Below are 10,427 nucleotides of genomic sequence, written 5' to 3'. Positions count from 1 at the left end.
GTTACTCAGATTTGTCTGCCAGGGCTGAGTTCAAACCTCAATCCTCAGATCTCAGCCTTTTAAGTAGTTAGGATTGTAGGTGTGAGCCACCAATACCCAGCTCAGAATTCATTTTTAAAGCTACCAGGGCTGTGGATCTAATAGCTCAATGGCACAGCCCTTTCCTAGAATGCTTGAAATGCTAGGGTCAATCTCTAGCACCACAAAAAATAAAATTACCACCCAGAGTCCACCTGAATTTTGTCATTCATCTTAAGCTGCTCATAACCAGCCACCCCCGCAGACCTCACTTGTAACACTGACCAGTCCAATGAGGTCCCCCAGCAATTGGGCTGTGTGTGGAAACACCTACCTACCCACCCCCCTACACCCCCTACCCCCCTACACCCATGTGCTTGGTAACCCCATCTCACACATCAAACCTTCCCCAATGAAAGCTCCAATGCTAAAAGATTTTTAATTCCATAGCATCTTTCTTAGAAGTTTCAGCTCTATCCACAGACCCATGCAGTGCCTCTCATGTTTATGAACCCCTAGCAATCTTCTCAAGTGCCTGAAAACCCAGCTACCACAGATTATCCCAATACAGGCCATCAAAAGACAGTAACAGTCAAGGTGATGGGCCCACACTGTCAGTAGCACAAGCTCTCCTTAAACCTTGACAATCATAAAAATCTTAAGGATTGTGTTTGCAGTATTTTTATTTGCACACTTTGCCAAAACACACTGCCTTTCACAAATGACGTTGAGAAGGGAAAGGTGGAAAGGGTAGACAGAAAAGGCTTGCTTGTCTGTTCCATTCAACACATTAAACCACTTCTTACATCCATTAAATGATATATTTGAAGCTGAAGGTGCTGTCGCAAGAGAGGCGCTTGCCCTTGCATCTCCCACACAAGTCTTGACGATGGGGGCGTTTAGGGTCCACGTGGCGAAGTCTTACAGGGCAGGAACATCTAGTTCTTCTACAACTCTGAAAAATCAGAGTGAGAAGTACATAGAAAGATGAACCTTAGGACATCAGAGTGACTTTTCCAAACATTTCCTGAGTGCTTTCTAAGACAGGTGCCTGGGTTTGTCCTCGCTGGATACATCCCTACCTAGCAATGGGAGCAGGGGGAAGAAGCAGTCTATGGTAGCAGGTTCAAGTCTCAGTTAGGAACTTGTTTCACAAGAAACTTCACAAGTTTCACCTTACTTTTGAGGGTGAGGAAGAAAACAAGTAGGGGATGCACTTGTCATTGAAAGCCAAGAACAAGGGGTTAAGGCACATTCCTTTGCAGAGGGTGCCTGCTTTAAATGATTTTAAATGGTTTTCTATAGTTTCTCTCTACACACCCTAGGGTGTTCGTGCTTCCAAAATCCAAACTTAAGTGCATTGGTTCATCTCAAATGGTGACCTGGACTTCTTCAGCTGTGTGGTAACAGATAAATATAGCTGTAAATTATCCAAGCCCCTATGTGATAACAGGTAAACACAGTAAATTATCCAAGCCCCTTGACACAGTGCTGATAGGAAGTGCTTAATAGTAAGAAAGCTGGGAATTAACGCCTAAGACAGAACTTAGGAGCTTAAACTCCCTCTTTGAGCTCTCAGACAAGATGAATATGTGCTTCCTGAAAGGCATCTTTATATTATTTGAGTAAAACAGGATTTACTATTTCAAGGAGTAAGTTTTTGTTGTTTTGTTTTTAATTTTCTTTCTTTTATATTGGCTGTGGAGTAGCAAGCAGACAAGCATTCTTCCATACTGGGTCACAGGTTCCAAAAAGCCTCACACAACCAGGCTTTTAAGAACAGAAGGAAGCCCTTAGAAAACACACTAGAGAAAATGCTAACCTCTCCACTACCCAGTTTAGACAAAAATGCAAACACTTAATTTACTTGACAGGTGATGTCTTCCACCCGGTAAGGGTTGTAAGACTTCTGACAAGTTCTGCAGAACTGTTTGAAGTAAACCTGTGGTGAGAAACAGATCAACTTAAAGGCAAAGCCCCTGCAAGCCTTTGGGCAGGAAGAGGCCACTCCCTGGCAGTGTCCCTTACCTTGCTGGTCCCCTGGACACACCACACATACGCACTCTCCCAGCGGATGTTGCAGTCCTTGCAGTGGTAATAGCCATACTTCTGCTCTAAGAACTGAACAGCCGGATACAAGAGTTCAGCCAACACACACTGGATGAACCTTCCAGAAGTTGGGAAGGTTCTAGGTGATCCTTAAAAATGGCACCTTCATTCCACATGATGGAAGAAAGTGGGACAAGGTGTGGGTAAGTCTCCGGAAAATAGTGAGCTAATAGTCAAGTAGTCAGTTGCCTCAAAACAGATGATACACCAGGTGAATTTGACTCATTAGGCAAGTGAAAAGTCAAAAACATTGTTCTTGGAAGCTTCCCCTTGCTCAGCTGATCTTTAAACGTTCACAGATGAAAGTGGCTCTGCTAAAAAGGACTCTAAGATACTTTATAAGATACTTATTCAAGATTAACTTCTCTTGGGTGTGAGTTGTTTCCATCAAAGTTTATTTACTAGGAACTCTGGTAGTTATTTTCTTATTTTTAAGCTTTCCTTCACCCCATCTGATGAGAAATGACCTTTAAGATTCAGGCCTAGGAAATCGGGGTGTTTAAAGCAAGGCAAAGTCAGGTGTGGTGTTGGTACCAGTTTTGGCTCCACAGCAAGTTCTAGGTCAGTCTAGAGGACACTACTAGATCTTTTCTTTCAAGCAACAATAACAACCACCAAGGCATTTCCCAAGGGAGCTCTAGCAGTCTTGCGTGGCGCCTCTTCGGGGATGCCACACTTAGTGACACATGGACGGGGAGTGCGGCCAGCGACTTCACCTTGGGACAATGCTGTAGGTTAGTCCACACCTGAGCACGTGTGCACCAGCAGGGCTTGGAGTGCAAATGTGGGGAGAATAAAAATCCAACGAAGGCCTTTGCTTGGCCTACGGGCGTGAGCAGGCGGGAGAGTGGCTGCCGGGGGAAGGATGGCCCTGGCCTCAGCCAATGTCTGAGAAATCCCGTGCCGACCTGGCCATTTCCCCCGTGCCCCCGAAGTGCCAAGCCGAGCCCAAGAGGACACCCCATGCCCGAGCCCATCTGGGCCTCACCTGGAGAGGCAGGCGCTGGGCGCCCAGCTCCGCGCTCCATGTGGAGGAGTGCTCCAGTTCGGCGGGCCCCTCGGCGCTGACCCCGCGGTCCTCGTCCCTTGCCGCCGCCGCTGCCGCTGCCGGGCGCAGCTGCTGACGCTGGGGCGCGGGCTTCGGAGCCGCCGCGTCCTCACCGGATTCCGCGGGCGTCCCGGACCCGTCGACGGGTGTCTCCTGCGGGGCGCCCCGCGCCAGGGCCGCCGCCTCCTCTCCGTTTTTCTCTGCCTGCGGCAGCCGGGGCGTCTTCCTCTCCGCCCCCTCTCCCTCCCCTTCTCGTGCTCCAGGGCACGCGAATGGAGGCCTTCGCTCGGCCTCCAGAAAGGCGGTGAGGCGGTGGGGGACGGGCGAGAACACGGCGACGGTGCGCGGGAAGCGCGCGAGCCGCGGGCCACCGCCCACAAGGCTGCCGGGTTCGGGGCCCCGGCGCGCGGGCTGCGGGGAGGCCGGGGCGCCGGGGTCGCGGGGCCGGCGCGGCAGCGGGCGGCGCCCGAGCGAGCACTGCACCGCTGCGTCCCGGCGCGGGTTCACTTGCACCGCCACCTCGCGGCTGCCGCGCCCGACGCCCGCACTCACCCGCGACAGCAGCGCCAGGAGCTGAGCCCGCTGGTAACCGTCGAGGGAGTCTGCCGCCGTGGGCTGCGCGCTGCCGGGGAACGACGGCGCGGCGGCGGCGGAGGTCGAGGAGCCCCCGGTGCGGAGGCACCTGCCGTCGGCGGCGGCAGCAGCCTTGCCGCGGGCGGCGAGCGGGCCGGGGACCGGGTGTGCGCAGGGGGCGCACGCCGGGTACATGGTCGCGCCCAGCACCTCAGCGCCTAAGGCCGCCATACACTCAGCCCAGCTGCTCTGGTCCGCTCCGCACCCGCGCCCTAAATAGGCGATCGGGAAGAGGCAGGAACGCCCCGGCCGACGCCGCCCTGCGGCCCCTCCATCACGCCCCCCACCTTCCCGCCTCAGCACCCTCTCCAGCCGGGATTGGGCGCAAGCACCCCGAGGAGATGTGCAAAGTGGACTTTTTTTGCCAGGAAAAGTAGTGATTTGTAAATGACGTCGTGGTGGTGAGGACGCCCAAGAGAATATAGCCCAGGGAGCTGAGCCAGGTGGTCCCCATCTCCAGATGATCCCCACGTGTCTGCGCCCGCTGCCCGCCAGCACGGGGAGGCCCAGCGCCCAGGGCCTCAGGCTCCTGAGCAAAATGCCAAGGATTGACCACGGATCACCTGTCCTCAGGGAAAGTCGGCTCCCTTCCCCGGCTCCCTTCCCTGGCCTCCAACCCTTTCAAATTGTGTTGAGCTGCACCCTTGGGCACCTCTAAGAGGACTGTTTAATTCCTGGGGCGTCCCCCCCTTCCCCCATGGGTGACCTGCAAGTACCGGTTTGCCATTACCAAAACCATTTTTCCAAAAGATACACTGCCTGGCTGGGTATATGGCCTAGTGGTAAAGTGCTCGCCTTATATACATGAAGCCCTGGGTTCGATTCCTCAGCACCACATATATAGAAAAAAGCCAGCAGTGGTGCTGTGGCTCAAGAGGTAGAGTGCTAGCCTTAAACAAAAAGAAGCCAGGGACAGTGCTCAGGCCCCAGGACTGGCAAAAAACAAAACAAAAGATACACTGCCTTAGGATGCGCTTACATAAACTCAGAAGACCCAGGGGAAAGAACAGGCCTTGTCCACTAGAAAGATGTTAAGTGGTTCATTACCAATAAATAGATGTCAGATCTAGTCGTCAAATACATGGTCATTTTCTGACAGAATACTGGCTCGACAATAACATACTATATTTCACTATTTGACTCGTTCTGGACTTTTCTAAATACAGATCAAAATTCAGTACTGTTGGGTATTTACAAGTTGAGCAATACTTTGTTTTACAATTGCGTTAAACTCATTTACATTTTACTCATAGGATGCACCAAAATTCTACACTTCCACACACCTCTTTTTTTCCTCTAATACTGTTCTCTGTAGCTGCAAAACATTCAAGAGAAATTGGTGATAGAGGAAACCTTAAAACACAAGAAACCAGATGAGGCTCCAATTTAGGTGATCCAGGTGGACGGTATGTTAGGACAGTGATTTGTAATTTATGAGGACACTTGATTACAATGCCACTGCAACTTTACAATAGGAAGATCAAAACTGTTAGATGGAAGGGGAACCAACTGTTACCCTTTATGTAAACATATGCCTACCACAGGCCATAAATGTGAAGTAATATATCATGGAGACCGGAGCATCTCCATGTTCAGAGGGACGTCTGGGTGGTTTCCATCACTATTAAGTTATCTGCTTGCACAGTGCCATAGGAGGTGTCTGCCATCTCCTCTTCTTTCAGTTTCTTATAAGAAATATCTGTATCTTCATCTTCATCCAAAGGCTCTCGCTTGTGCAATATCTCACTTCCATACATCTTGTATATTAAAACAAATATCCCTGCTTCTGCAGACTGGAAAAGGGCATAAAGTAAGGGAAACATGTACATACTTCCTATGAAGCGTGGTGGGAAGGCCAGTTTGAGAATGGCTGTACAGAGCTGCACATTCTGACTTCCTGTTTCCAGACAAACAGTCCTCTTGCAGTTGGGTGGGAGATGGAAGAGAGTAGCTAAGCCATAGCCTGAGGCATAGCCTGCCAAAGGCATAAAGATGGCTACCACATAAACAGATGCAGGAATACTTGCCAGCAGTTCTGGTCCTAACATAGTGCCAGTCATTATGAAAAGGACCACAAGAGTCACCAGCAGAGACCACAGGGAAACCTAGTAACAGAAACAGACAAGCCATCAGTAAGGAGATCACTGAAGAGTAGCTCAGGCAGGAGGCACCCATCTAATCTGACCTCCCCCACAAAATGGAGACCTTGATGGATAATAGGTCACTGCTTCAGGAGACATTCAGATCCATGAAGGACAACTCTACTTGTCTGTGTGGCTAATGACAATTTGCCTTCTCTAAACTATGGCTGTTGCTTTTATGGGCCCTCGGGGGCAATAGAAAGCTTGTCTAATTCCTTCTGAAATGCAGTCTTTGAAAGCTGATAAATTAGTGCTATGGGGAAGGCATTATCCCCAGCTTCTCAGTCTCCATCGTGTAACTTCATTGTTGTGTCCTGACTGTTCAGTATGTGTGTTTAATTTGTGAATGTGCCTCATAAAAATGGAGCAGTTAAAATTGAGCTCAACACCCTTAGGGATGTGAGGAGTTCTTTGTTCAACACCCCTCTTTTTCATGTGTTCACGAGAAATATCTGGAAGTTTCTAGTGATGCCTGAGAATGATTAAAATAGATCGGTATTGGATGTAATACTGTTGACTCTTTAAAACATGTTATGTTGATGTTCTAACACTTATTTGGGTAGGACAAGCTGTGTAAATAGCAAGGTAGAAATCTAAAAGTTCTCAGATTGGTAATTACCTTGGCTTTTTACAATGAGAGTAGGAACTAGAGATCCAGCCAGAGAGAACAGATAGAAGTATTATTGCCTGTGCTTCTGTGGCTAGGTGAGAGGGAACCTTTTTGGAGTCTAGAAGATTGGTAGATCATTATCTGAGCTCATCAAAAATTTGATGTAGGGGCTGGGACTATGGCCTAGTGGCAAGAGTGCTTGCCTCGTATACATGAAGCCCTGGGTTCGATTCCTCAGCACCACATATATAGAAAAGGCCAGAAGTAGCACTGTGGCTCAAGTGGTGGAGTGCTAGCCTTGAGCAAGAAGAAGCCAGGGATAGTGCTCAGGCCCTGAGTTCAATCCCCAGGACTGGCAAAAAAAAAAGTAAAAGATGCTAAAATAATTATTGTAGGAGGTATGCATATTACACATTTGCAATCGGCAGATATCAAATTAGTACCGATCCCAGTTTAAAGCGTGTCACACTAAAAATATTGACAGGAAATCTGATTCTTCACTTTGCAAATATTGACTCCAAAGTTCCTTAAAACTGCAAAAGCACCAGTGTTTTAAATAAAGCAATATTGGAAACAGTGCCTGTTTGAAAAAGTACTGTCTGAAAGTACTGCCTAAAACAAGGGGAACTCTACCTTTAGAGTCACCACCTTTAGAAATTACAGAAGAGAACCCAATGTGGAAGGGAAATGAAACACAAATTAAGTAGTGCCAAAATCATCTACATTATCCAGGACCCAAACTCTTCTATGCTTCAGAGCCAATATGTTCTGTATTGTATTATGTCGACCCAATATAGTTTTTTGATGTCTTAATCTGAGGAATTTTAACTTTAAAAAAAATGATAGGTATTTTAAAGACACAAGGTTTTCCAGGACTAGATTTCCACTTTTGAAAATATATAGTAATATTCTAAAAGAATGTACATCTTCTATCAAAATAATCTTATTTAATCTGCTTCAGTTCTACATCCTATAGATTTCGTGGGAAAACATTTCCATTTAATTGCAATGGCATCCCCCCTCCCCAACCCCCGCGGTCTGCTTTCTCCCTAGAGTATGCTGTTTTCAATCTAGTGGTGTCTTTGGAGAATTGATAGGTAGCCCTGGCTGGTCTCAATGCAGAGCCTCCTGCTTCCGCCTCTGGAGTGCTGGGATTATAGGATGAACTACAACACACTGCTAAAACTCTATCTTAATTACCGCTATCATGGTAGGAACTCCAAAAGGTATCAATTAATGTTGGTGGCATACTCTTGTTTCCAAGTTTGTCCATGCATATTTTGCCAAGCGCTTTCCAGCCTTCTTACATTTCAGCAGGTGGTCAGAGATTAGAGATGCCCGGTGGTCCTGGAAGGGAGGGGGCACCATACCTTCACGATGTAGTCGGCCACGCGGTTGTATTTGTAGCGAATGAAGACACCCAGGCCGATGGGGATGAGTGTGCTGCAGAGCGTCAGGGTCACCGCCCCGAGGGGGAGTAACTGAACCAGGGGGGTGTTGATCCAAGCTCGGCTGTAGATCCACAGGCAAAGAGGCATCAGGACCAGGGCCAGGAGCGTGGAGGAGATGGTCATGATGATGCTGCAGGAAAGGAAATGAGAGTCAGGAAGGGCTTGGAGCCAAAGAGCCAGCCAGCCCTTTTCTTCCATGTTGGGTAGAGAGGAAAAGAGGGGGACAGGAAATCCTAGGGTGGTGGGGGTGAAGTCTGCAAGAACATTAGGAGCTGACAGAAACACCATGGAAACCAGAGGTCTCCAAGGCAAGAAAAAGCAGCCACCACCGTCAGAACTGAGTCCGCTGATTCTGAGGACAGGGGCACTTTTTTTTTTTCCTTTTTCTTTTTACCTTCCCCAGTTCTGCGCAGCGCGAGCCCTGGTTAAGCCGTGTCCGCGCTGGCGGAGGCTACTTGTTGGGCTCCGCTCAACGACGTTGCGCTCCCGGCTGGGATGACTGGCCTTAACGGGCCACTGGCTGCAATTTGCTTTTGATATTCCCGGCCGAGACCAAGCTTCAGACTTCCCCACTTCTCTTGGTGTTCACAGCGGGCCCCTGGGGCAGGGGAGTGCGAGGTGGAACCCCAGAACCTTCCAGCAGCTGTCCGGCCTAGTGGTCCCTGGGGTCACACATCCCCTGCCCCGCTCTGCCCTTCCCTCCGCCGCGCCTCGCCCCGACCCCCAGCGCCCCCTCTTCTCCCCGGTTCTCGACCCGGGGCCGTCCGCGCGGCGGGCGGGAGCCCTACCTGAGGTTCATGTCGCCGTCCACCAGCAGGGACATGAGGTTGGAGAGGTTGCCGCCGGGGCAGCACCCGCACAGGAGCACGGCCACGGCGGCCACCTCGTCCAGCCGGAGCAGCAGGGCCATGAGGAAGGCGAGCAGCGGCAGGAGGCCGAACTGGCAGAGCGCGGCCAGCAGCGCGCCCAGGGGCCGGCGGACGTGCGCGCCGAAGCGGTGGGCGTCCACCGTGCAGCCCAGGCCCAGCATGGTGATGCACAGCGCCGCGCCCACCAGCACGTTCAGCCCGTGGTTGAGCGGCGTGTCCCAGAACGGGGGGTCGTGGGGGACCCAGGGCCGCGGGAACGGGGACGAGCCCGGGCCGGCCGCGCCGCCGCCCGCCCAGGCGCCGCTCGTCGGCTCGGGGACTGGCGTCGGGGTCGCGGTCACGGTCGGACCGAGGCTGAAGCCGAGGCTGGGACCCACATCCGTCGTCGGCCCTGGGCCGGCGCTGGAGGCGAGGACGAGCGGGAAGTCCGTGCCTGGGCTCGGGCTGCTGGCATTGGGTGTCCAGGTGGCGTTGTCCGGCGGCAGAGAAGACGGGGCCCAGAGCAGGGTGGCGTTGTCGGAGCCGTCCATGATGCTGTCGGCCGGAGGCTGAGATCCGCCGCGCGCGCCTCGGTCCGTCTTTCCGTCTCCACCGTCCCTCCCTCCGCCCGTCTGCCGCCCGTCTGTCCGCCCGCACACCCGTCCGTCCGTCCGTCCGTCCGTTCGGTGGCTGCTGACGTGCCTGGTGGCGTCAGTGAGGCAGACAGACTCGGGGCTCCCTGGCTCGTCGTCCCGCTGCTGGCACATCAGAAAGTGCCGCCCCCCAAGGTGAAGCCGCCCGCCAGGCCCCGCCCCTCCCCAGGCCCCGCCCTTCCCACGGCCCCGCCCCTCCCACGGCCCCGCCTTTTAATCACTGCTAAGTGGTTCTAAGGGAGTGCAGCCAGCCAGCGTGGAACAAAGACATGACCAAGGCAAGCCGGGACACCCCGCCTGGCTACCCACCAAGTCCTCTGATGCTCCCGGCCTCTTTTCCTTTTTAATCTTTTTTAAAAATACATTTTCTAAGTCATACATCAACATTGTACGTGAAGGTACCATGTGATGTTCAGATATTTTTGTATGCACGGTATCCTGTTCGAATTAGGTTCGATGCCATCTCTGCAAACATGTATCATTTCTTTATGATAACGTGCCTTCTTCTGGCTTTTGGAAATATACAGTGCGTAATTGCTATCTCCAGTCACCCTGCTGTTCAATAGCACACCAGAGCTCTGCCCCTTTCGTAATGAAATCTGGAGAACCAGATACACAAGTGGGGGAGGGGCGGGGGAGTGATCTATGCTTGCACACAAACCTTATACATAAACAGTTTAAATAGTTTAAATGCCTGCAGCCTGGCATCAAGACCAGAGCCTGGCTTAATTAGAGCCATTCTCTAGCAGCATACACTGGATCTAACTTGAATTGGACAAAACATTTTTAATGGCTTTTATGCTCCGTCTTAAAATAGAAAGCAGCAATGAATGCTGGTGGTTTGGGGGCATTTGATTGTCTCAGCAAAGCAATGGAGAGACACTACTGTTATACGCTCCACTAAAAAGTAGACATA

At 51.3% G+C, this 10,427-nt stretch overlaps 2 protein-coding genes across 2 annotated transcripts; both read right to left on the bottom strand.

Moving 5' to 3' along the window:
* Positions 1-750: 750 nt before the first annotated feature.
* Positions 751-3,979, bottom strand: Zar1 (zygote arrest 1). The gene is made up of 4 exons (XM_048364114.1): positions 3,116-3,979; positions 2,047-2,139; positions 1,886-1,960; positions 751-973 (listed from the first exon to the last, which is right to left on the bottom strand). Exons 1-4 carry the CDS (start codon positions 3,977-3,979, stop codon positions 830-832), a joined length of 1,176 nt encoding a protein of 391 aa, XP_048220071.1. The 3' UTR covers positions 751-829.
* Positions 3,980-5,400: 1,421 nt separating this feature from the next.
* Slc10a4 (solute carrier family 10 member 4) lies at positions 5,401-9,409 on the bottom strand. Its single transcript, XM_048364236.1, has 3 exons — positions 8,799-9,409; positions 7,930-8,140; positions 5,401-5,913 (listed from the first exon to the last, which is right to left on the bottom strand). The coding sequence occupies exons 1-3, from the start codon at positions 9,407-9,409 to the stop codon at positions 5,401-5,403; spliced, it is 1,335 nt and encodes a 444-aa protein (XP_048220193.1).
* Between the last annotated feature and the right edge of the window lie 1,018 nt (positions 9,410-10,427).

The sequence above is a fragment of the Perognathus longimembris genome, chromosome 16 (assembly GCF_023159225.1).
Source record: "Perognathus longimembris pacificus isolate PPM17 chromosome 16, ASM2315922v1, whole genome shotgun sequence".
In the NCBI taxonomy this organism is placed as follows: Eukaryota; Metazoa; Chordata; class Mammalia; order Rodentia; family Heteromyidae; genus Perognathus; species Perognathus longimembris.
This window is presented reverse-complemented; position numbering and strand designations above follow the sequence as displayed.

What these genes read in the sequence shown, in the direction of transcription:
- Zar1 (XM_048364114.1), bottom strand. Translation starts at nt 3,979, where the DNA reads ATGGCGGCCTTAGGCGCTGAGGTGCTGGGCGCGACCATGTACCCGGCG. An exon ending in GTGTCCAGGGGACCAGCAAG is followed by an intron (nt 1,961 to 2,046) that starts GTAAGGGACACT and finishes TTCTCACCACAG; the next exon opens with GTTTACTTCAAACAGTTCTG. An exon ending in TGGAAGACATCACCTGTCAA is followed by an intron (nt 974 to 1,885) that starts GTAAATTAAGTG and finishes CTGATTTTTCAG; the next exon opens with AGTTGTAGAAGAACTAGATG.
- Slc10a4 (XM_048364236.1), bottom strand. Translation starts at nt 9,409, where the DNA reads ATGGACGGCTCCGACAACGCCACCCTGCTCTGGGCCCCGTCTTCTCTG. An exon ending in GACGGCGACATGAACCTCAG is followed by an intron (nt 8,141 to 8,798) that starts GTAGGGCTCCCG and finishes CCTTTCCTGCAG; the next exon opens with CATCATCATGACCATCTCCT. An exon ending in TGGCCGACTACATCGTGAAG is followed by an intron (nt 5,914 to 7,929) that starts GTATGGTGCCCC and finishes TTCTGTTACTAG; the next exon opens with GTTTCCCTGTGGTCTCTGCT.